The sequence below is a fragment of the Salarias fasciatus genome, chromosome 16 (assembly GCF_902148845.1).
Source record: "Salarias fasciatus chromosome 16, fSalaFa1.1, whole genome shotgun sequence".
Classification (NCBI taxonomy): Eukaryota; Metazoa; Chordata; class Actinopteri; order Blenniiformes; family Blenniidae; genus Salarias; species Salarias fasciatus.
This window is the reverse complement of record NC_043760.1, coordinates 26,009,504-26,034,612: the sequence shown is the minus strand read 5'-3', so window position 1 is coordinate 26,034,612 and position 25,109 is coordinate 26,009,504. Positions and strand designations below refer to the sequence as shown.

The window sequence follows — 25,109 nt, the reverse complement described above, 5'->3', positions numbered from 1 at the left end:
AAAAACATCTCATTTGGAATTCATTTCAAATCTCCCACCTACATATCATAGGTGTCCCCAATTTGCACATGTATATGCAGTCTGGTACAGGCCGTCCTGCAGGACTACAGAGCATCAAGGCGTCTCGTTTGCACCTTTCACAGTGTTTTATTCACAGTACAGCAGCTGTATTGTCTGCCGGGTCGTTAAAGCCCTCTTCACTGATGTTCAGTGGGAAGTGTGCACTCCGGTGGGAGCACTAAAGAATTGCTCTTCTTGGACTCAATTATTGGCGCGACATCTGTCCTGACTGACGGTCCACGACAGTGTGTGACTGTGTTTGTTTCCAGTGTGCCTATATGAGCATGTCTGCTTATGATTGGTCGGAGTGGCAGTAATGTTATTGAGCAGGAAGCCTTGTCCACTAAAGCAGATGAGATGTGCAAGGAAATGGCGAGCCAGACACAGTGATAAAATCTCTTTCCATTTGGAATCCTGCCTGGGCTGCAGCTTAGAGCCAGCATGTGGATATACACACACACACACGGCTCTCTGTTTTAGTGAGAAACCCTCACAGACATAACATCTTCTTTAGCTACTTATTCTAACTTTACATTTACATACCTAGTACAGCCCTTAACCTAGCCGAAACTTAAATGTATTCTGAAATATAAAACACTTAAAAGGCCATTTGAAGTCATTATTACCCCAAATGTCAATAGATCAGGGAGATATTTATTATTTCAAAGTTTGAGATAGAGGAATATACATGCAGACACACAAGCTGACAAAAATATCAGGATAGGAAAAAAAAAATAATCACAAAAGATGATAAGGCCAGAAAAGGTTGAATGAAAAAAATTCAAATGTGTCTGCAAGAAAGCATAAAAGAGATGAAGCGATCCGGTCACACACAGGTCTGAGCTCCCAATCAATACCAAGAGACACGGAGCTGCAGCCTCTCTTGACTATTCATCTGCACTTTCTCTCAGTGATTCACCTCCAGTGAAAACATCTTCATCTTTCCTTGTCAACACAAGGGATCAAGTTTTTGTCAAAAAAAAAAAAAAAAGAATTCCCTTTGCGTCCCATTCTTCTTTATTTAAAGGCTGTTTTTCACCATGGTCTGGGGTTTCAATCCCCTTTCTCTGCCATTCTTCAGCGATAAAGCTCAATCAAGAGCTGTATTGATAAAGCAATATACCTGCATGAGCAGCACCAGGTGGGGGCAAAAGGCAAGGACTGGGAATCGAATCCCGCGCCTTGAATTGATGGAGTGAGCAGGATTCAGTCGGGAAAAACAGCATGGAGAACAGGGAAATGCACAAAAGGGGTGGCGGGGTCTCTGTGTCACCCGGCGTAAGAGACAGAGAGTGAGAGGACGTCTCCCCGCTGGGTCTGTCTCATTAAGTGAAGTAGGGGAGCGCGGCTTGGCAGCGCCGACTCCCCAGTGCAAAGAGAGGCAGGGGAGACACACTAATCAGACACGCACACACACACACACACACACACACTCGATGCTGAGCTCAGCAGAAGCATGATTCAGCCAGTCCGACTGCTTATGTGTGTTTAGCCTCAGCAACGCACAGAAAAATCAACACTCCTGTGCCTCTTGACTCTCTTCACAAACACAGAGGTTACAAGTGTAAAGAAGCGTGGACAGAGAATGCTGTGTTTTGGCTCTGAGTGGGCTTCGCTTCAATACGGAAACATATTTCTTGCCCATGAGGAATGTGAAAGGATGGCTTTTTATGAACTTGACTGAATTTAACTAATAAAAAATAAGTAAAATAAAAGGCGTGACTAGAAAATGTGGTATTTTGCTTTAGCCTGCACAGAAAACGATCTGCCCATAAGTTTTCTATTTTCTTAATTGAAATTTCTAGGTCTCATCTCTACCCTTTTCCCATTTCGTTTTTCTTTCTCAGACTCCTCAATTTGTGCTGGCTAATTGCATTTAGAAGTTGTATGCCGGTTAGTAACTGCATTAACCTTAGGAGTCACATCAAGCAGAGACTATTTAAAATGCACCCCTATAGCGCCGGTTGTATTGTGGGTAATGCCTCGGGGAGGTGTAACCAATCACATTGGAGTGAGAGGAAGAGCTCATCATTTATTGGTCACACACTCTATTCAGCGTCGCTCCACTACCCATTTCCAATACCGCCGTTTCTGTCCCCATTCCTCTCTTTTCCAATTTCCTCATCTCTGCCTTTTCGCAACATCCATCTCACTCTCTTTTCTTCAAAACCTCCAGCTGCCAAAGTCATTTTTTTCTCGTGTCACACATCTGAAGATAGACGTTTTCTTCCTTTCTCTCACCCAGTGGCAGTGAATAAACAGAATGGCCCGAGAATGCCTTTGTTCCAAAATTTACCCAGGCTTTGGTTTTTCCCAGCTCTGTTACTACAAGACAGTAAATGGACGCCTGCTGCCAAATGCGGAGGCTAGAGTGTGTGTATCTGCCAGGACATGACTCCGATGCTGCGTTCTATGACAGTGAGGGTATATGGGAGCTCGGCAAGTAAGAGCAGTGTGTCTCAGCGAGGGCTTGCTGTGCTGCTAGTTATTGGACACGCTCGCACACAGGCTGGTGCGTAGGATAAGGACAGCCATGATGGCCATGTCAGGCGGCTGTCCTTTTCTTCTGCAATCTGATGAGTGGGAGGAAGTCAAACCGGCGTGCTCAGTCACATGCACGTATGTGCAAACAGGCACGGAAACAGACACTCACGTGCAACAGAACTGACCTTAGCCAATCTGTAATTTATGAAAATGGAGGTGCGCGCGGATGAATGCAGGAACTCTCTGACTTAAGTGCCGCGCGGCACTCAGGTTAAACGCATGTCTTGTCTCACACTTAGCTTCAGACAGCACACAAACAAATATCGCTGCGACGAAGCGCACCGGCCGCAAGCGTCTGAATTTATGTTCAAGCCAAAACAGATGATACGACTCGAAAGCTGCACAAACACTAAAGATAAGATAATCCTTTATTTGTCTCACAAAGGTTAAGTTTTCGTTGTTCCATCAGCAAGTGAGCAGTAAATAAAAGAGTACCAAGGGAAAAGAATACATCTTACGCAATCAATATAATAACTGTGATATTATTTTACATTCTAATGTTGGTAATGATTGGGAATATACCAGAAATTAAGGTATATAGTTTATATGCGCACATATATACAGTATGTGTCTACATATTCTGATATCGAGCTGATAATTACAAGCGTTTCTCAGGTTTAGCACAGAATATTTACAGAAAGGCCGAGCACACAGTGAGCGAGGCCAAATCTCGAAAGTTCAAGTTGACAGGAAGGCAGCAGTTACTCAAATATACAATAGTCAGAGCCAAGGTTTGCAAAGGAATATCTCCAAATAAACAACACATCAAACCTTGAACAACGGACCACCCTGGGTGTCAGAGCTTTCAGCCAACAGCAGAATACTGGCACTGTCCGCTTCTCTCAGGCTCACCTACGTTACACAACACAGGACTGTAAAAGCGGTCTTGGTACCGTTAAAGCCCAAACTGTGCGCTGCTGAGATTCCCCAGCCTGTGTGCTGCCCAGCAGACCCACAGTGTGCTCATCTTTGGGCTGCGTCCAGCAAGATAACGCACCATGCCGCAAAGCTTGAATCATCTCCATCTGGTTTCTTGAACATGACAATTAGTTGACTGTACTCTGCAGATGCACTGTTGGACTGAGAACTCGTGACTGCTGGGGGGATCCGAGTGTCGTGGATCTGCAGATTTCCATCGCAGATGAACCTACAACGATTCTGTGATGTTAGGAGGTTAAATTGTAGAGGATTTATTAAAGCCAATCTCCGAATGGCTTCTAATCTGCCGATCTACAGAGATGTTGAGTTTATACTGGGACATGGTAAAAATGTTTGAGCCACTGCTTCAAACACGAGCGTCAAATTATTGGAATCACCCCCCAATGTGACGTGGAGTCGATAAACAACCCGAAAACAATCATTAAAGCCCGTCTGATTGGCCTTATTTTTTAAACTGTTTGATAGCTGAGCGACTGTGCTGGATCACACACAGACAAATGAGCAGCAGTCTATCAACTGCAATTATTAATTCATGGCTGCTTTTGGTGTTTTCTGGGTAGGTTTATGCAAAAGCTAAAGAAAACAAATGAAAGATTTTCTACCCTTTTTCCAGCAACAGAAAAGATAAGGACAGACTAATTAGATGTCAATTTGCTCCTGCTTGTTTTCCTCATGACGCTCTCTTCTGAGCCCTGCTTTTGGTCTCCACTAACTCTGAAATAACTCCTGCTTTAGCTCCTCAATATCCCCAAAGTGTTCACTAACCACTTGCTGGAATTTGCTTGCGTGCAATTTGATTGTAAGCAGGAAACCCAAAGATTTCAGAGCTTTTTCTCTGACAACAACTGCCTGCTGCAGCTGGAGAGAAGCCAATCATTTAGCTCGCTTCCCCATTCAAAACACTGGAAGGAAAACAACAAACAAAGTGTCAAAAAAGTAACCTATCTCTGCGTTACATAATGCTGATGTTCAGCATCCCAGTGCCATTCCATAATTTAGCGGACATAATCCAGAATTTGCGCTGTGATGGCCAATTATTCTTGTCACATGTGAAGTATTACAGCGTTGCCTAAGGCTTTATGGGTGCTCAGGGGCTGAGTAGAGCTACAGTTTCCTTTGATTAATCTAGGTTTAGTATCACAGAGGGTATAAAAGACACACGCTCTCTCGCTGTTCACTTACTTTAAAACAGCATCTTGGATATACAAATAGAAACAAGTATCTTTTCAGGCATTCAACCACACACACACACAGCCGGCGAGCTTCTATATGACACAATAGAAAACATGAAAAGGCTCAGTCATTGTGTCGTCCAGGTGTATTACTGAAACTGCTGCTGTCCTCAGGCAGCAGGTGTTATGTTCCAGGTTAAAATGTTGCTCTTTGTATTGAAAGGCAGAGAGAAAAAAGGATGAAACACATCGACGTGAGTAATGCGGGCCTCACGGCGCAGATTACCACGCAGCCCTTCTACCCCTACAATTAACCCAAACACCCCCACTGCCAGACACTTACGACATACCCCTTCTGTCTGCCCTCACATCTATCACCGCTTCCCGTATTCCCTCCCGTACCGCTCCGCGCTTATAGCCGTCTTCCGACATTATCCTTGAAACGCCGCGCCGGCAGAGGACCTCCTTTATTACATCAGAGCGAGAGCGAATTAGAGAAAGAGGCTCGGGCCGATGAATGGAGGCCGACGCACGACGGCACGAAAGACAGACGAATGGAGGAGAGGAGATGAAAAGAAAGGAGAGGAGAGGAGAGGGAGGGCGCGGCATTGTTTGGTCGCAACAGTTGTGCGATTCATGCAGCTGCCGCCGGATCACAGAGGGACTCGAGAGCCCAGGAGAGGGAGGGAGGGGGGAGGGAGGGGGGAGGGCGGGGGGTGGAATGGGTGAGGCCCTGCTGTGCGCTCCTGACCTTTGAAACTAGGTTAGGAGGTTAGGGACACAGAAAAAGGCTCAGATAACCGTCCCTCAACACCTCTATTCCCAATCTGAGTCTACCTCTCTCTCTCTCTCTCTCTCTCCCTCCCTCTCTCACAGATCTATAAATACAGTGCTCTATCAGCAGTGCCGTTTCTCAGAGCCCTGTCCCACATTCATATCATACCACTCATAACAGAAACTACAACCACCGAGGTCCAAGTAATAACACCCATTCCGTGAAAAATCAACCCGTATCGATCGGCCTGGCAACACAACGTCCTCCGCTACCGCGAAACAGACCCTTCAGCTGGTTCACGGCGTGAAATGCATCCAAAAGAAAGAACAGAACTACGCGGATTCCTCGGCTCTCGGGGTCACATCGTGACGTGGGCACACTGGGACACGAATAAGCGCAACTTCAATTTCCAGCGCTGGATGGGCTCTTTGACCTTAAGAGGGAGGTCAGCAATGTGAAGGATAAAGGCGTGGAGCTATGGAGGGAATGGACTTGCCAGCCATGACAGCTGGGTCTTCAGCGGCGCCTCTGGGGCAGATCGGGATGTGGCTGCGGACAATGAGGAGTGGGAGGAGGAACTTGAGCGACTGTTTGAAGCAGTCACACTCGACCGTACGGCAGGAACGGCTGGGTGTAAAGGAACGGAAAGGTGAGGAGAGCGTGTGTGAAAGCATGCGGATTGCACAACAACTCACAAGGACTTACGTCACTGCGGTGGAAAAAAAAAACAAAAAAAAAAAAACGAAGGTCTGCTTCAGAGAAATCAATAAATGTTTATGGAACGACGCGTTTCAGGGTCAAACAGCGGTTAGAGGAAAGCTGGGAAAGTAAACTACTGAGATTAGAGTTAGCTGGCAGAAAATGAATGTAAGTCAGTGTATTGTCGCCATAATCTCATGTGGCGTAGGTGTGTGTGTGTGTGTGTGTATATGTGTGAGAATATGAGCTTTTTTTTTTTTTCACAGTCATAGCAGGCGGGATTTTGCCACACAGGAGTTTAACTTCCTGTGACAAGCTCTCCGAAGGCTGCGCAAATAGTTTACAAGTGATTTCAAGCTGCTATCATGCCCACTGTTACTGATGGAAGTATGTAAGGACGCAGACGATCCTCAGCATGGTGATATAGCATCACACGCTCCTGCACCATCGACAGACTCAATTCACTTCTGACACAGATTCAGATGATAATACCATTCTCATAGGTTTATATACAAATAAATAAATAAATCCATGTTTATTCTGGCGAGTATAAATTTCCTGTCAAATACATCACAAGTTTAACGGGATAGTTTTCGAGTATGTCTGAGATACCACGAGTCTATTGACAAGCAGGAAAACCTGGCCCTGAAAACACAACATTCAAGACAATTTATTCTGAATGGCTACAACAGCAACATCGCCATGAAGGTTACTTTGCTGTGAGTAAACTATTTTTTCTTTTTTTTTTACTTCCTCTGCCAACATCGGAGGCCGTTCCAATAAAAACATCTGAATTATGTTTGCGTATCGCACAATGGGCCGACTGTGATTCATTGAGTGGAATCGAACTGCCAATTCTGTCCCTGAAAGACAATCCAATGTCTGCCCATCTGCCTAAGTGTCCTTGAACAAGGCACTGAGATTCAAGATGGACTCAATGGCCATTAGAGTGTGTGTGTGTGTGTGTGTGTGTGTGAACCGATAAATGTGACTGATCGTGGACAGAAATCACAAAGGGATGAAAAGAAAAAATATCAATACGACATTAAAAAATCTCGTTATCGCTTAGTTTTTATTTTCTTCCACTTGTGTGAAGTGAACTTGAACATCAAGGAAAAACAAGTATTAGAGCGCGGTTTATACCGAATGCTTATGTGGCACAGGCAAACAGTGCTCAGTGCTGATTTTAACCTTGATCTGTGCGGCGGCGGCGTGTGCGAGACTCACCCGTGAGGTTGGTGCGTGCGCTGTAGGATCCCAGGTAGCGCCCGTCCGTGTTGGGCGTGTAACACTCAAACAGGCCTTGGTCCCTCGCCTGCACTTTGGTGATGTGCAGCAGAGCCGAGTCGCGGCTCAGCCTCTCCACAAAGATCTCCTTGCTGTTCACCCTCTGGGCGTACACGGCGTACGCGTAGTTCGACTGCGCCGTGCTCACGATGCGGATCTCCCGGTCCGGCACCGACGGCAGGTACATGGACCACTCGAAGTCCTGCTCCACGCCCTCTTTGTAGCCCGTCACGTTGCACCAGATGGTCACGTGGGAGCCCTCGGTCCGTACCAGCGGCCCGCTCTGCACCGTCACCACTCTCTGGGCCACGGCGACACCGGCTGCAGACGAGGAGAGAGAGGGAGAGAGAGAGAGAGAGAGAGGGGGACGGGACGGGGGACAAGGACGGGAGCAGATGGGTTGGAGGCAAGGAGAAAGAAGGAACATGGATTACAAAACTGCAGCTTAAATATTTAACACTGGCAGAGTTCACGCGCCAAACATCTCCCAGGGAATCCAGAACCGGTACGACATGTGCAACTAGGCATTCTGGGTAGTGCTCGCCGAGGTTGAGGTATACTTGTGGGCTCTCGCACAAACGCACGGCTTCCGAACACCACAAACCACTTAAAAAATTCACAAACTCTTCTTTTTTTTTTTTAACAGCTGCGATCTAATCACGGCCGCCAAGATTACACACTCTCACATGATAACCCTCCACCACAAGGACGCCACTGCAGCTGCACCGCCGAGGTGAGAGGCAGCCATCTGGGAATCAGGAGAAAGGTCAGCATGAGCCGGTAAAACACGAGCCTGCGGGGCATATCAAGTGTGTCAGGCTGTACAGAGAGTACAGGTGTTTCCCAAATGGATTATAAATCCCTTTTTACCTCCATAATTCTGATCTTAATGCAAAGGACTACAAATGAGAATTTTTTCCGTGAAGGGAACCGAACACAGGTCTGAAGTCACTCAGAGAGGTGGACTCGTATTCGTGATATTTTTTTTTGCGCTATTAGTTTTTTTTTCGTGAAAAATGTAATTCCTGTTGTTATGACGGCACTTTGCGTCCCTGTGATTGATTTAAGCGCTTTAAAATGAAACATCGATAAAATAGATGGATATGTTTTTTTAAGAACGTTCTTACCTCCAAGTGTCTCAATGAGCATATCGTAAAAAGAAAAAACAATATTTGCCGTTAATGAAATGTGATTTCGGTATCAAATGGATACCTAGAAGTTTTATTTTTTTCCCCCCTACATTTATGAAAGGGGCAAACAGGCAAATTGCTGTTTAATTAAGCACAAACACTTTTGTTTCAGCAGCTAAAATGGCTAAAAACTAAATGAACATACAGTTATTCAATAGCTAAGAGTTTGCGTGAGCTTATCATCATGTCTGTCTGTCAGTCTGTCAGCTCTCGTTTGAAAGCGGAATCTAAAAAGAAATCTGTGAGGAATAAACTTCAAAACATCCCTTTTTCCAGAGATGTAATTCAACTTTAAAAGGAAAGAACTGAACCATAAACAATACGGACTCAGTGCTGCGAAAAAACTGCGAGCGGATTGTAGCATAAAAGCCCAAGTGAAGAGTGATTATTTCTATTCTTTGTAGCCTATATTTAGACTTACAGCACATGTGAATCTTACCTCAGTCTCCTTCCGTACGCACGCACACACACACACACACACACACACACACACACACACACACACACACACACACACACACACACACACACGGCACATTCACAATTCAAGGGGAACAACTACAAACATCCCTCTCATTGGGGCTCGAGACAACTGAGCATTTACACACCCCAAATCCAGACAGAGTGACAAGCGCACTGTTTCCTGTCTGCACGAGCAACTGGGGACTGCAGCTGTGTGTGTGTGCGTGTTCGTGTGTGTGCGTGTGTGTGTAAGTCTGTGAGAGGCTGTGTCCGTAGGCACAATGCCTGGCATTAATAATTCACCGGAACAGCTTTTTAACTTGAACATCTTTGCTCCTCTCATAGTAACTTTCTCTCACACACACTTACACTACACCCCTGCTTTCATTCACTATTATTAGTGTTGGTCCATTTAAGACGGTGTATGTGTGTCCATGCGAGAGCATGCGCGAGTCCCGTTCGTGTGGTAAAAGGTTATCTTGTTGGGGAGCAGATTGTGCTCACTGACGCTGCAGAACAAGACAATGGCCGGAAAGCCTGCAGTTTCTTAGCCGTGCATTGTATGTGCACATGAGTATACATCTGTAAAAACCATTTGTCTGATTTAGATTTCCTGTGCATCCATTCCTTCCACAGACACAGTCGTATCATGAACAAATAAAACCCTTACACATAATCTCACTCAAATATGCAACTTTGCAAATGTAATAATTAGTATGCCAACGTGCTTTGATATGGCACTGTGGCTGAATTCAAAGAGAAAACTGATTAAAGTAATCATTTATATTCTTCTGAAGAACCCCAAAGGACTAATCAGGACATCGTTTATATCATAGTAACTGCAGAAACTTTACATTTCTTAACCTTGTCCTTGAGGAAAGGGCAGTTTTTTTCTTCTTTGGTCAAGAGGCACAATTATCTGCACACCAGCTGTCTCAGCCTCCTCCAGGAGCAGCATTAGATATTCCAGTGATAATATTGTGTTTAACTAAAGTTTGCCTCAGTACACTGAAATGTCAAAGCAACCTGAGAGTCGTGTCCCTCTGGAAACAACTCTATACAAGGTTTCCTGACTATTTTTTTAATAAACCTGTAAATAACAGTATGTCTTCTTACATTTTATATGTTGTTTCCACAACTTCCTGCTCATCTTGGTTATTCATTAATCAAGTAATTAAGCCAATATCTTCCAGTTTTGTAGGTCCAGACAGTGGGTAAGTGATTTGCACTCGTTCCTCACAGAGGGAAAGTCTCCAGTTTGATTCCTGTTTGGGCTTTCTGTTTGGAGTTTACATGTTCTACATGTGCATATGTGGGGGTTTTTTTCCAGGTACACCAGTTGATCCAGTTGATCCAGTTCACTGGCTCTTGGTGTGGATGTGAGTTAATTTGACTCTTTGTCTTTGTGCCCTGTGATGGACCTGATGATGCAACCCGTTCTGGGTGCTGTTTACCTTCCTCCCCATAGGAGGCTGGTTGATATCAATCAATCAGTCAACATCTCGGCAGCTGTCCACATTTGCTTCACTAATCCATCAACCTGAAGGGGAAACCTGCCGTAGCATAATAATCTGAAGGCCTTAACTTGCCACACGTTTGGCTCTTACATTTGAAAAGTCTGTTAAACACAAGAAATACTTCCACGGTGAACAAACACCAAACGCTCCGAACATAAAAAAAAAAAAAAAAACGAACCTGACAGAAAATCTATAGCGAGAAGAGCGAGCAAACTCTGCCTGAGCGCCGTATACAACGCAGGAAGTAAGAGAGGGGGCCGTCAATACTGACTAATACCTGACTTTTCTATTTTTCCTCTCCGTGATGTCAGCTTGCTAATCTGGCGGCGTCCAGTCTGCCCACATCCAACTCCGAGCCGTAGCACTGCATCACCGCTTCTCATGTTGCAGCTTCTCATCTAGAACTGCTGGAAACATATTACTCATACAGCCCTCCCTAAAAAAAAAAACCTCATATACTCATACTGTGTTGGTGCACTAAAAGCTTTCCGCTGCTTGCCTGTCTCCTGTCATCCGCCTGAAACAAGCCTCCTTACTTCTGATTACTCTCACTGCCTTCCACCACGTTTCACCCGTCATCAATCCTCCCCTCCGTCCTGCCCTCCAGTCGTTCCTCCCCTCGCTGTATATTCCTGTCTGCTCTCGGAGCCTCGCGGTTCTCTGCGTCTTTTCAGACGGGATTTAAGCAGCTCTGTGAAACTTCAAAGTGCCCATCGCTCTGCAGGCTGTTTAGAAAGGATGACAATGACATACCAAACCCTGCAGACCCTCAACTGATCGCTCTATTTCACCATCCTTCCACATTAATCCTGCGCCCGAAAAAACTCCCAGAATTTTTTCACCTCTCGCCACGATGGCTGGATCCCCAAGTGCCCGTATTTGCTCAACAAGGCCTGGAGATTTTCCATTATTAAAGCCCCGTCTTTGCATAACGCAGATGTCTTGCTGCCCCTCCTCTTCCTCCCGCCCTCCCTCTCCGAGGTGCTTTAACTTCTGTATCTCGTCTCTTATCGGGAGCTTCCAGTCGCTTCCCACACCACAGCGTCCCGCTGGAAACATGTGCCGCATGTCAGACGACTGTGAAAGACCAGGAACAAGCTGACCTTGTGATTTATCAGTCGGCGCATAAAAAGCAATGGGAGAAAATCATTACAAACATTCAGACACACACACACACACACACACACACACACAAATCTGCAAAGAGGATTAAGCTAAGTGGAGAGGTGGGGGCTGAGGGGGGGTTAAACACTAATCCAATCATTTGTGGCCAGTGTCTTATTCTCAGTGGAAACGGCAGCGAGGCCACTCGTATTCATGCCTCCTCCTCGAATCATCACTCTTCTACGGCACATTATAATTACACACCTAGAAAGGTGTATAATAAAATGCACCGCGGGACGTGGAGTAAAATAGAGGACGCTGACAGCGGTCCAGAGACGTACCAGTCCGGAATGTACATCGCTTCACACACACACACACACACACACACCACATGACAGGCCTGCTTTGATTGAAACAAGTTATTGAGATATTGCCAACTCTTAATGCGATGATTGAAAGGTAACCCCTAACCTCAAGGCTTTTAAGCAAAATCCATCCCAAAGAATTGAGGAGAAGGGGCAGTAAAATGTCTCGCCGATGAAATATAAACTATACGAATATGCTAGACGTAAAGTAAAGAAGCAAATGGGGGGGGGGGGGGGCTTTCGTCAGTATTGGAGGTTTAGAATAATCTACTGGTTCACGATTCGAAGGCAACAAGGTGGCGAGCGGAAAGCGGAGGATCACACATGGCGAGGAGGAAGAGGCGGGAAGCTGAGGAGAAAATGGCAGCTTCCACCCGGGAGCCGCACACAAGGTGAGGAACACTTTGCTCTGTGCAAAAAAGCAAGCAACTAAGTGAATATGTAAGCGTCCTGGCTGACTTATGTGCTGCACATATGTGATGCAAAACGAAGTAAACACGGGAGAGAGAGAGACGAGGAACATCAGAGTACACTTCTCAGCACCGGTTAACCATTCTCCAAAATCACTCTGTGTCTTTCTCCCTCTAGGCCCCCGAAAGCATTTGACCCCGTTAACATCATTACCAGACTGAGCAGGAGTGTGAACAAGACAGAGATTCCAAGATGAGGGAAAACTGGAGGGAGGGAGATGAAAAAGCGGGAGAGGAGAGATTTTCCCGAGACGGAGAACATTAACATCTGACCATGTTACACGGCAAGCTGTCTGCTTCCCGGTTTATTTTACTGTACAGTAAAATAAACCGCCATGTGCTCCATTATATCGTGGCCTTGCGGAAGGCAGAATTGCCTTTGTGCAATGCTTTATCTGTTTTTTGACATGGCAACTCAATTTGTCGCCACACCGATGCTTGAGTTTTCACAAAATGCTGTTGCTTCGAGAGACTAAAACCTTTCACATTGTCCTTGAGCAAGAAAGTGAATGTTTGGCTTCTCGCTCTTTGTGCACGGCACTGAGTAATCATGACACCCTAATGGAAACCATGTAATGGACTGATGAGAATCCCCACACTTCTTTCCCACAAGTCTCTCGCCGCGCCGACTCCGAGAGGGGCTCTAGACAGCATCAAACATTGCAATTCAGGCCTCATCCTCTCGCTGCTCTTCCAGTCCTTGTCCTCCCCGCAGTGATAATCATCGCCTGTGTCACAATGCAGAAATCAGTGTAGCAGGCCTGTCATTAGCAACCTCTGACCCTCTTCTTCTTTCTGTTTTTTTTCCAGCTCCTGAAGCTTCAACAAACCCCATACTGACAGCCTAATTCATTAAAGAGGATGTTTTAAAAGACAAACAAAGGAGTCTTGTGCTTTCAGTGTTGTAAAAAATGACTTCTAGGAAAACTGGAAGCTTCGTCTGACGTGGCGATTTAAAAGTGTGAATCAGAGCTGGAAAGTCGTTCGTCCCATATGAGGCCAGTTTGGCCGACCAGGCTGGTCACTCCATCAGCTGACGAACGCGTACAACTGCCCGGCGCGCCCACGCAACGCCGGTCGCAGCGAGGAGGACGGAGTACATACGAGAGGCTTACGCCGCAACGTTCAGCGACAAACGTTACTGAGGGAGTCTCTGTGAGCCCGGAGCGTGGCAGAGGACTCCCTGACACCGCGCTTCTCAGAAAGCTCAGACGAGAAGAAACACAGCCCGCGGGCAGAAAGCAGATCACACATAATGAAGCAGACACATGCATGTATAGTGCATGAATGTGCTGCAGATTCAGCACCCCCCCCCCCCCTTCATCTCCAACAGGAGTACAAAGAATTCCCATGTAAATTTCTTACTTTGGTTTTCGAACCTGAGACAGGAGCTGGGTTTGAAGAGGAACTGCTTGACATTTGAGGGAAACACACTTATCTTGTCTTGTTTTAGTTTCCTGAAGTGAATGTGAGAAACATAAGGCTGCAGAGAAATGACCAGTTCGCTCCTACTAAAAGCACCTCTAAAAACGTTTCTTTCTTTTTTTGGCTGCAAGCAATAACTTTCTGAAGTGTGTACTTGGCAACCTCAAAGTGATCACAAGACTACAGGAAATAAGTGGCTGCAGTCAAAAATAGATTTTTACTGATGAACACAGTCTGGCGATCAGTTCAAGGTCTGGACGCCATGCCAAGATTACTGGCTGCTGCCTGCGGTCCTTAAAAAAAATGGTAAATACAGTGATTCCAAATGAAATGATGGGATAAATGATTAGATTTCAAGTCTCAAATAAATCACTGTGATCAAGTCAGTGGAAAAATATCAGTCGGCAGTCACGCTGCTCAAATTCAAACATTCTTTTATACAATAAGATGCTGTAGTACAACCAGGAAAAACCTCATGTTTTTTTGAAATTGAGTCAAGTAAAAACCAGCAAATCTGTGATTTTACCTAAAATACTGAATTTCTGGAGTCGGAGTCGTGGTGTGCAAATAAAACGTTGTTGGTTTTTGGTCCTGCTATGTGAGCACTGACTTTCACAGACATGCATTCACTCCTGTGCTGTTCGGTGTTCCAACGAAGAGTGAAAAAAGAAGAGAGGGGAAAAAAAAAAAAACCTCCCTCCCTCGCCTCCCTCTCAGGACGTCATGTTTACAGCCCTCATACTGCAGGCATGTGTGATGTTTGTCGTTGCGGCTCCGCTCCGCTCCTGTCTCCGATTCTCCCTGAACTGTTCTGAATCACACCTGGGCCGTGCTGTCCTCTGCTCCCACTATGCTAACTACTCCTAATTTATGAGCCCCCCCCCCCCGGGCTGCGGCAGTCATGACCCCACCTGCGTCGCCGCTCACAACAGCTGGTGAGGCAGGATGGAGACGCTGAGGGGGGGTTCAAAGCTAATTCATACTTGTGCGTCGATGCGATGCTGGAGGTGTGAGCGGCCGCTGCACTGTAATCGTAACGAAGCGTAGGGGCCTCACTTGGTTTCTTTTTTAGAGGGCTGATTCATATTTTCCCTCCTTCCCACTTTCGGCGGTGGTAGTATTTGCGGATCGAGTCAACAGCAACGAGCAGAATCATAATCTCTCCTTCTCTGAGAACAGCTGCCTCTTCATCCTCCCCTCCTACACCCTCAGCTGCTTCGCTTCCTGTTGGGCCACAAAGAGAGAGGAGTTTCTCAGGTTTTATTATTTCATCGTTTGAAGTGGGTAATCTGCACACAATCATCCTTTTGATCCTCGTCAAAAAAACAGAACCACACAATGAAGCAATTTCAATCAATCAAATGTTTTGTTTTTTTTTTGTTTTTCCACTAGCAGCATTCTCTTTGCTCACCTTGAAGAGGAGGAATCTATAAAATGCCACATGTTGCTTTATCATCTCGCCCGTCAACTCGAAGGTCAAGAAGTGTAAATACAATTACCTCGGACGTTTGCAAGAGAATAACTGCATGAATGAGGGTGTTCAGCTTTGCAGCAGCGTAACTAAAGTCCAGAAGGGGAGGAGAGTGTGAAGGGCTGCAACACAGTCACGTATGACACTTTCACAGCAACATCCTGACATATAAATTTAATTAAAACCTTGAAAGTGCGTGAGGTACTTCCTTACCAACCATATACTGTGAATAAATAATTCATAAGGTGAGGAAAAAAGAGCATGAGACACTTAGCGAAGCGCCTCTTTTGCCACCCTGTCCAAAAGGCTAAAGTGAAAAATTAACTTCTTTAAATCAAAAATCTGGACTTAAACTCTTGAGTTGTGAAGTAAAGGTTCTTAAGAGCATAGAAAACATGTAGAGCATGGCAGAGGACTCGGGTGGTGTCGACTGTGATGAGCAGAAGTTGAAGTATGACTGTATGAACCAAAGGGACGTGTTTGTGTGAGAAATCTCATTGGATATTTCGAAAAATATAGAAAATATGGCACAAAACCGTCAGAACAAGGGACAAAGGAAAACAGATCCTAAAATTCATAACAGGCTATGCACACACACACACACACACACACACACACACACCTCCAATATATTAAGTGCCCCCATGTACCCCCCTCCCGAATCCATTAACTCTGTGTGGACACCTGCTACCCCGCTAACCCTGCCTCCCAACCCCCAGCCATAAACATCCTGACCCCCCAACACACACACACACACACATCCCCCACCCTGTCTGAATGACAAAGCACGGTGGTCTTCAATCTACTCCCGACCACAGAAGAGGTAAAAAGGAAACAAACTAACAAAAAAAAAAAAAAAAAAAAAAGACATAAAGCCCATCACATTATGTCCCGTCATAAAAAACTGTTGCAGCGACGCGTGGAACGCCTGCGCCGATCGCCGTAAAAGAAAGTGATGCAATAAACACAGTCAGCTATCTTCGGTCATTATCCATCACGCTTTTGTGTACAATTAAGCCTGACAGCTGTATCTACTTTATGTACAGTGTGTTTTTTTTTTCTTCCTTTTTTTCCCATGACTGGCAACTTGCTATCAGTTCATACTTTCTCACATTAAGCTGCAGATCGGAGAGGAAACTAATTAACTATTAATTAGTCTACTTCAAACAGACTTTTTCTCTGCCATTGTCAGTCATTTTGCCTCTCAGGCAGTCAAAAGAACATGCTCTTGTAAATTTATGCATTTATGCATAAGCAATTAGACACACAAACACACACACACACACACACACACACACACACACACCTCATTGGTTTTATGCGTGAAGACAAAGCAAAGTGAGTGATACACCGGGTCTTTATCTGACAAGCACACTTCTTAAATGGAAAGAATATGAACATGCGTGTAGACATGCAGGGTGATAACGTGCACGTATGCATCCTCGGTGTCGCCGACTGTGAAGCGGCGGTGCGCAAAGCGGGGAGCCGTCGCCATAGCTACAGCGCCCGGCGTGCACCGCGCATCCCACCACCGGCGTGGGATCCGCTCGGGCGGAGGGCGGACCGGGAGCTGCGTGGAGGGACGGCAGCTCGGAGCGCTGTGGGCTGCTCGTGCACATGTGTGGAGGAGTTGGAGTGGAAGCCTTTCACCAGCCAGTCATCATGATTCCCAACATAGACCGGCAAAAAAAAAAAAAAAAAAACCCAAGAGAGAGGAGAGAAGAAGCCAGGAAGGGAGAACCAAGGGGGGTGTTGGTGTTTTTATGGGATGCTTCTGGTAAATGGTGGCCAATAAACACAGATATTTCCGCAAAACACTGCGAGGAAGACGAGAATATCTGGTTGGGATGAAAGTGGAAGGCAGTTTCTCATTAGTGCTCTTTGAAGAGGAGGTGGGCTGGGCAGCGCATTGTTTGGGAAAGAGTGGGGGAGGGATGTCAGAGGCTACTCTGGAGGAGGAGGAGGAGGCTGTTCAAGTACCTTTTTGAGTGTGTGAGTGAAGGCGAGGCAGAGATACATGCAAATCAGCCCACAAGAACACTTAGAAGACGGTTTGGAGACTGAATGGTTGGAGGGCGGCTGCCTGGCTTCGTATCACAAAACCAGAGATACGATCTGAGGAGGGGTGGCTTTTGGTATTGTTGCTAAAGAGTGGCAATGTGGGGGACTTCTGACAGCTTACCAGAGGTGCTGCAGCGGAGTTAAAAAAAAAAAAAAGAAGAAATCAGACACAAAGCAGATGCTGCCTCTGCTCTGTCTCCAGCTTCAGCCACTCCGCTGATTCACTGTGGCAGGCAGGAAGTCTCCCTCAACAACTTTGTTTCTCCTCAGTCACTCATGTCCCCGTCTGAACCGGAGAGTCTACAGCCCGGATCTGGGTCACAGGGGGGGCTCATCGCTTTAAAAAAAAAAAAAAAAAACAGACAGACACCATGAGAAGAGCTGTGATTACACAAAACTAACTCCAGCTTTTCCATTTAAATCCATCCCCAAACTTTTCCTTGGTATCTTCTGAGAGCGCCAATGGAAAGTTTTATTTTCAACTCTCCACCTTGGAGAGGACACACGCGGAGAGGCGGGAGCCCAAAAACAGACGGCAGTGAGGCCGGGGGGGAAGCGAGTTTCAGTGGCAGACTGTGAAGTTTGTATTACAGGGAAAATTACTTGGCCTGTGGGTACGAGACACTAACCGGTATTTGGCTTCCCCGAGGGCGCACCTGATGCAAGAAATCGTAAAGCAAAAAATCCACACACACACTCCGCCTTGTTCCATTGATCTGTGACTAATGGGACGTCTCAGTCGTGACGCTGACCCACCAACGGTTGGTGTTTTCTTTGTACACCCCAACTTTAATGAATATTTACTGGAAACTCACCACACACTCGGTGGATGATCGCCGAGCTGACAGTCTCGTTTCTTCGCTCCCATTGTTTGCTTTTTTTTGTCAGTTGAGTCAACGATGTTATGGTATGAAAAAAAACAATGGCACAAAAGGCTTCTTGTCATGGGTGTACACACAAAGACACGGGTCTGGTGCTTATGATGCAAACAAGCAGGCGCTGCAGGAACCGGGAGTACGGCGGCCACCGAAAATAACAAGGGGAGCAAAGCGAGACAGCTGCACCGGCCCGAATTTCCCCCGGCCGGGAGAGGCAGACCCTCTGATTCTGGTGACAAATGCAGGCTGAAGTAATGACGAACAAATCTGGAAACGCGCACATCTATACGCGCCGGAGATCTTCCAGAGCATGTACACGGACGCAGCTATGCAAACAGACAGACGGCGAGTTATTGCGCCCTGTCTCGCTGTCTAGACGACACGCTCTCCCCGGTTTAAAACACACGCGAAAAACATTCCCGGTGCGGCGGCAGCAGCAGCTGACTCAAGGTGCTGGGAAAAGCACTGACCACACACAGGCTGAAATCTGTGTAATTTCTGGGTGGGGACTCAGCTGTCTCATTATTTGGGAAAGAGGAGAGGCAGGGTGGGCATCAGGGAGTGACCCCGCACACTCTGAATCCCCACAACGTTTGAAATGCCTGAATCGACCACATCAGGACAATTATAAGTCCCTCCTTCAATTTTCTGATTCGGATTTTAATTTCTTAAACTCTTTGTGAAACAGAAACTTTTTTTTTTATATAATGTGGTGGGCACATCGCACAAATTGATAAAACTAAATGTTTCCACATTTCTCTTTATTTCCACAAGTAGTAATAAGTATATTTCCTTTATCTTGCTGTTCTTGGCAAGGTCGATCGTTTGTCTTTTTAAAAGAATGTGCAGATGACTTCTTCAGTGTCTGCTGCCAATATCAACACCGTGCTGGACACGTCCCTCTGTTTACAATGTTCTATCATCCATTTTCTTACAGTGAAAAACAGAAACATCCTCAAACTGACAAAGACACAAGACTCCGTCTTATCTAAGTGCAACTTCTGCTTTGGGTCACAAAACCAAGAAATTATTACAGAATGTGAAAAAAAAACGTGCTGTAAAAGCAATAACAGGCTCGGCAGCTTTTATGTCCAACATGAAATTACTTTCATGTGGAGTTTTATATCTTCTCATACATTGATTGATGTCACTTGAAACAAGTGACAACTTGCAGGGTCACACGAGGCGGCCCGGCAGACTGAGTGGGCCGCCGCCGACATTAAAGCCGCTGCTTTCTGTCGGAAACACCGCCGGTTCTGTTGCAGCTGCCCACACGAGTCAGAGCCACGCACTGGATTTCCATTTTTTTTTTTTTTTTCTGTCTGCGCTAATTACAAAATGAGCCCGACATCAAGCGATCCGCACATCTTTAATCAGTCCGTCTGAAATGAGACTGTTCAACACCGAAACCACTCCAAGCATTTCTGACATTTGTTACTGCGTCACATGGACAATCAAATCTGCTCTCGAGTGTGTGGAAGTGCCACCCATATCACACTGCAGAGGCGGGGGGGGAAGAATCTCCACATTTGTTATGCCTAAACTTAAAAGAAAAAAAAAAAAAGAGCTTTTAAGTACCTTCGTGTTCTTTGATTGGGCCAATTACGGAGGGCCGGCTTCATATTCTGTCCGCTGATAAGCATGAAGTTTGATAGCAAGGCTATAACTACTTCAAACTTTTCTCTTTTCAATCAATGGCTCTATAATGAGGCAGGATGACGGGCTATTGTTTCACCGTCTCCTCTGACTCGAGACAAGTGATCAAAAATAGAATCGAATATCTGAGTGAAAGAGGAAAATCACTACAAGGGGGAAAAAAAAGGGAAATTTGGCCACACAAAAGGATTATTACAGCTAATTTTGCCTTCTTGGCTTCAAAGAATAGAGTCCACATCACTGATTTTGGAAATGATTTTCCTGACAGTTCAGAGTTGATTTCTTTGTATCACTATAGTGTTTGACAAAACTCCTCCATTGTTGTGTGGTGAAGAAGTCTTTATTTAATGAAAGACGACTGCAAAATAACAACAGGAGAAAAAAAAGAAAAGGAATACCGAGAAGAAAAATGTCATTTTAATGTATTTTCGTGCTGCAGTTCTAATATGACAACTGAATGGAGGAGGGGAAATGTATTTTCAAAAAGTGAAAAACAATGAAAAAACTTTATCATCCACAATGTGTGGAATTTAGTTTTGACTATTAAAAAAAACAAAAAAACAAAAAAAACATGGCATGAAAAACTCGATTACAGCGACACAAAAACAACTGCCTGTTACGTGAACGCGAAATTCACGGCCAACAAGTCCACGCTGCATCCAGTCACTTCAGTTCGTGCTGTTCCCAATGTGTTAACTGGCAATCACTCCCTCTTTTTTTTTTTTTTTTCAGTGAGAGTAGCAGACATAACATCCCACCGAACACAACATTTCCCGTGCGAGAGAGCTCGATAACGCCGCAGTAATGATAGCCACCGAGCAGCATTAGCATTAAAGCCACTCCGTCAAAGCACGCGTGCTAAGAGGCTGCAGAAAATCGTGATTCCTAAGAAGTGACAAACTTTCATTACTCTGAGGAGGAAACGCTGCAGTGGAGAGGATTCGGGATCGTTCAGCAGATTCGTCAAATAAAGCACAAAGTAAAGTCATTTGCTTCTTTGGTTGCAGAAAAAAATTCAAAGGGAAAAATAATGAACGTCAAATGGGAGACGTTCCACTGTGTTCTGCACAGGAAAGAAGAAAAATGAAGGCAAAGCGCCACTAATATACAACTCCTAAAAATGGCCAGGTTTTTATGTTTTTGTAAAAAGATAGTCCATTAAATTGAAACTTCCACAGAAAGTACTCACACTCCTTTGCGATAAAGAAAACAGAAAATTTAAAGTTGGCATTATTTAATGTCCGATTCCTGCTCCGGCCAGCTTGGGAACCAATTAGGACATTCAGGGATCCTAAAACAAGTTCGACATTACTGAAATAAACGAATGAGAAGAGTCATTTATGGCTAAATATTATAAATTTCTCTCTATTTGCAGCAAGTGATGGAAAATGCAAGATGAACTTTGTCAGTATGTTTTGCAGTTACAGATAATTAAAATGATGAAATATGTCATTGGTCTAATTCCATGTTTTATACTAAACAAATGTAAGTTATATTCAATCCATTTGTCTTCCATAATGCTTCCTTTTGGGTGAAGTCACTATCACCCTTGCATTCATACAGTACCTACAAGCAACTCAGAGTCGCGCGTGCACAGGGAGAACATGCAAACTGAACAGTCTCCTTTCCAACCAGGACTTCGGTCTCACAGAGGTTGGTGCAAATTCATTCATAACATGTTCAGATACTGTGTGAACCAAGAGGAAACAAGACTGGTTTACCAGCTGGCAGAGCTAATCAAGACACAGACATATATATATATATATATATATATATACAGTGTATATGTATATATATATATATATATATATATATAGATATAGAGAGAGAGAGAGAGAGAGAGAGAGAGAGAGAGAGAGAGAGAGAGAGAGAGAGAGAGAGAGAGAGAGAGAGAGAGAGAGAGAGAGAGAGATATGAAAACATCAAATGTGAACTTGGAAATTTCTCCTCTGCTCTCAGACCAGTTGATGAGCAGCAGCGGTGGCAGCTCATCAGAACCCAGGTGACCGCTGGCCGCTCTCCCGTCAGCCCAGTAAGTGGAAACCAGTGAGGCATTTCACACTTAAAGCAGCCAGCCTCACACATATTACACTTTCAATTTAGTTATATAAACTGAGACGTCTCGGATACTTGATGCTGGCTCCCCTGTTTAAAACATGCTCTCGCACAAACAGAAGCACACCCCAAAGAAAAGCACAGGCTGTTACGCCGCACCAGAAGCATGACATCTTTCTCACTCTCTGTGGGGGAGAAGGAAGGCATCCTGCTTGTAAAGCTAATAAACAGTCATTCCTTCAGGCGCATCTTTTTATATGCTTTATATCATATACCCCGGTGCCACAAATAAAAACACATGCACGCGCTCCCCGCTCGCACCTGGGTGCAAACTCAGCAGCATAAATAACCCCCGATATCAGATTTGTCTGCAAAAATATTGTGTAAGTGGCACCTCTGGGCTTCAGGATGACTGATACAGGCTTCATCTCACACAGTTGTCACCCACCTTTACTTTTTTTTTTTTTTTTTGCTTTCCTCCCCACCAACAAATTCAAGTGCAAACGTGTGCGTTTGGCTGACACATGGCAAATAAATCACACAGCTGATCACACGCACCCAGACACGAAAACACAGATGCTTGTACATGCCTGGTAGGTGATGGATAAGCAAACAATATGGCGATAAATCCGTCAATCCTGTGATGCGTTATTAAGACTGTTTTTTTAATTCTCAATACTGAAATGTCTTCTTAGGTTTACAACTGATCATTTCGTGGCTGCAAGTTAGAAATGTTTGGAAAAATGAACAATGTGGTTTAGATTAGCCGACCTGAAGCCAGAGGCTAAAAAGTTAAGGTGACCAAAACGTATCCAACAGACTGTTGCCTTGATATTTCCTAATTGGTGATACTAAAGAAATCACTTTTTGTGCTTCATGAGGCAATAGCTTTGTCAGTGAGGGAGGAGTAGAAAGAAAATCTCTCATCAAAAGTTCCCACAGCCTGATGTGACGTCTGGTTCAGTGTGACTGGCGGCTCAGTCCCCACAGACACTGTTTACAACCCTCAAAAACCCAAAACAGTGTTGACATTTCAGTAGCTAGACTCAGCAAAAATTAGCAACTACTCCATAAAAAAAACAGCTTTTAACATTATTTTCATAATTATTTCCTGTTATTCATCTCATTATATTCTTTAAAATGTCTTCAGCTTATCCCAGTTCCTCAGAAAACATCATCAATACTCCTGGCAAAAGCAGCAGAGGTGGGCTGGAAAACCTGCTTCTACCACACATCATCCTCCGTCCTCTCAAACACCTGAAACCTTCTCCACCTCAAACCGGTCCGAGTTGATTCATGATTATGTAATGCGAGCCACACTCTTCTCTCTCTCCTCCCTCTCCTCTCTCCGTTCTATCATCCCGCCTATAATGTGAAATGAATGGCGGCACAGCAAAATAAACCTCTCCTATTTGCTTACTTGTTACAGCTTGCCTCCCAGTCGAAAGTGACTCTAATCTGCTAAGATATGGACGCAAGGCGCAGGATGGATGACCTCTGGCAAGTGGTGGGGGGGGGTCCTCCTCCTCCTCCTCCTCCTCCTCCTCCTCCTCCCCCCAGCAGTGCTGACAGGCCACCCCATCCCAGGAACAGAAAAGCCATCTGGTGTTTGTTTGGGGACCAGTTCACAGGCAGGACTTGCTGTATGGAGCCTGCTATATGTGTGTGTCAGCATTGTTTGTGCCACTGTCTATGTGCATGACTGTGAGTGTGTGTGTGTGTGTGTGTGTGTGTGTGTGTGTGTGTGTGGTGCGCGTGTCCAAACTTGTGCTGTATGTGAAATCCAGTAAATTACAGATTATTGAGACTTCACTTGAGGGTATGACTGTGGAATAGGTGTCTTCACAGCCACCGGGTGACTCCATGTCCACCAGAGTGTGTGTTCAGTGTGTGTTCAGTGTGTGTGTCAGAAGGCAGGTTTGTGTGATCAAACGTGCGCGCGGGGAGGAGGGCACAGCGGGTCAGACCGCACAGGGTTAATCTTTGACTAAAGTCCAAATATCACATTAACCTAGATCAGTGCGCGCGCGCGTGCGCACACACAAGCACACTCGCGCACGGGCACAGGCACACACAGCTGGTATTATTGCAGTGATTATCGATGGAGCCCACTTCCACCTGACTCACGGTTACTCGTTACTCTCCCGGTTAAAGCCTTCAGATCCCCGCGTCTCGCGCAGGTGCGCCGTGACAGGGAAGCGGCGGATGCTGCTTTATTCTCAAGTCTTCACAGGGAATGGGGAATCAGAAGAAATGCCAGCTTGATTCTTTCTTTTTTTTTTTTTTTATTCCTTTTCTTTTTAAGAAGCGACTTACCAAGCAGCGCGCAGACGAGCACGAGCGCACCGGTTGCCATTGTGTGTCGCTCCGCAGATTCGCTCCCGGTCCCCCGTTCAGCCGGTCCGGCAGTGTGGCCAGCGGCTGGTCCTGGATCAGAAGGGAGAAGGAGGGGGGGTCCACTAACCCCCCGGAGGCAAAACGCTGTCGGAGTTGTCTCGAGAGTCAAATCCTCCGCCGGTGAGCCGGGTTCCCGGTGTCCTCCCGCCTCAACAACAACCAAAAAGAAAAGAAAAAAAAAAAAGAAAAGAAAAAGAAAAGAAAGCCCCGGGGTGTCGCTTCCTCTTCTCCCTCACCTATCTGCTTTTTATCACAGACGATCGTGCGTGAGAGAGTGCGTGTGTGCGCGCCAGCAGGCGCCTCGGCGACCCAGCCCACTCCCCGGTTTACTACGCATCCGAGACTGCGGAGGCGATCCGGGCTGTCAGCCTCCTCCGGCGCGGATCACACCCGTCACGGTCCGGCGTGACTCGCGCGTGTTTTGGATGCCCGATCAGACGCAGGGGGACGCGCGCGCGCGCGCGCAGCAGCAGCAGCAGCTGATGCGGACTCGGACCGAAACAAGTCCCCGATAATTTCCCACCTCTCCTGCGCAGATGAGCCCGGAGTGGAGCGGAGCGGAGGGGGGGAGAAGAGAGCAAA

General features: G+C 45.7%; 1 protein-coding gene across 1 annotated transcript in view; it reads right to left on the bottom strand.

Moving 5' to 3' along the window:
• Positions 1 to 24,667, bottom strand: part of igsf3 (immunoglobulin superfamily, member 3) — a 67,657-nt gene extending 42,990 nt beyond the window's left edge. Inside the window, exons 1-2 of the mRNA XM_030111771.1 lie at positions 24,447 to 24,667; positions 7,417 to 7,797 (exon numbers count right to left, since the gene is read on the bottom strand). Coding sequence (XP_029967631.1) covers positions 7,417 to 7,797; positions 24,447 to 24,486 — 421 coding nt within the window. The 5' untranslated portion in view covers positions 24,487 to 24,667. The remainder of the gene's footprint in view (positions 1 to 7,416; positions 7,798 to 24,446) is intronic.
• Between the last annotated feature and the right edge of the window lie 442 nt (positions 24,668 to 25,109).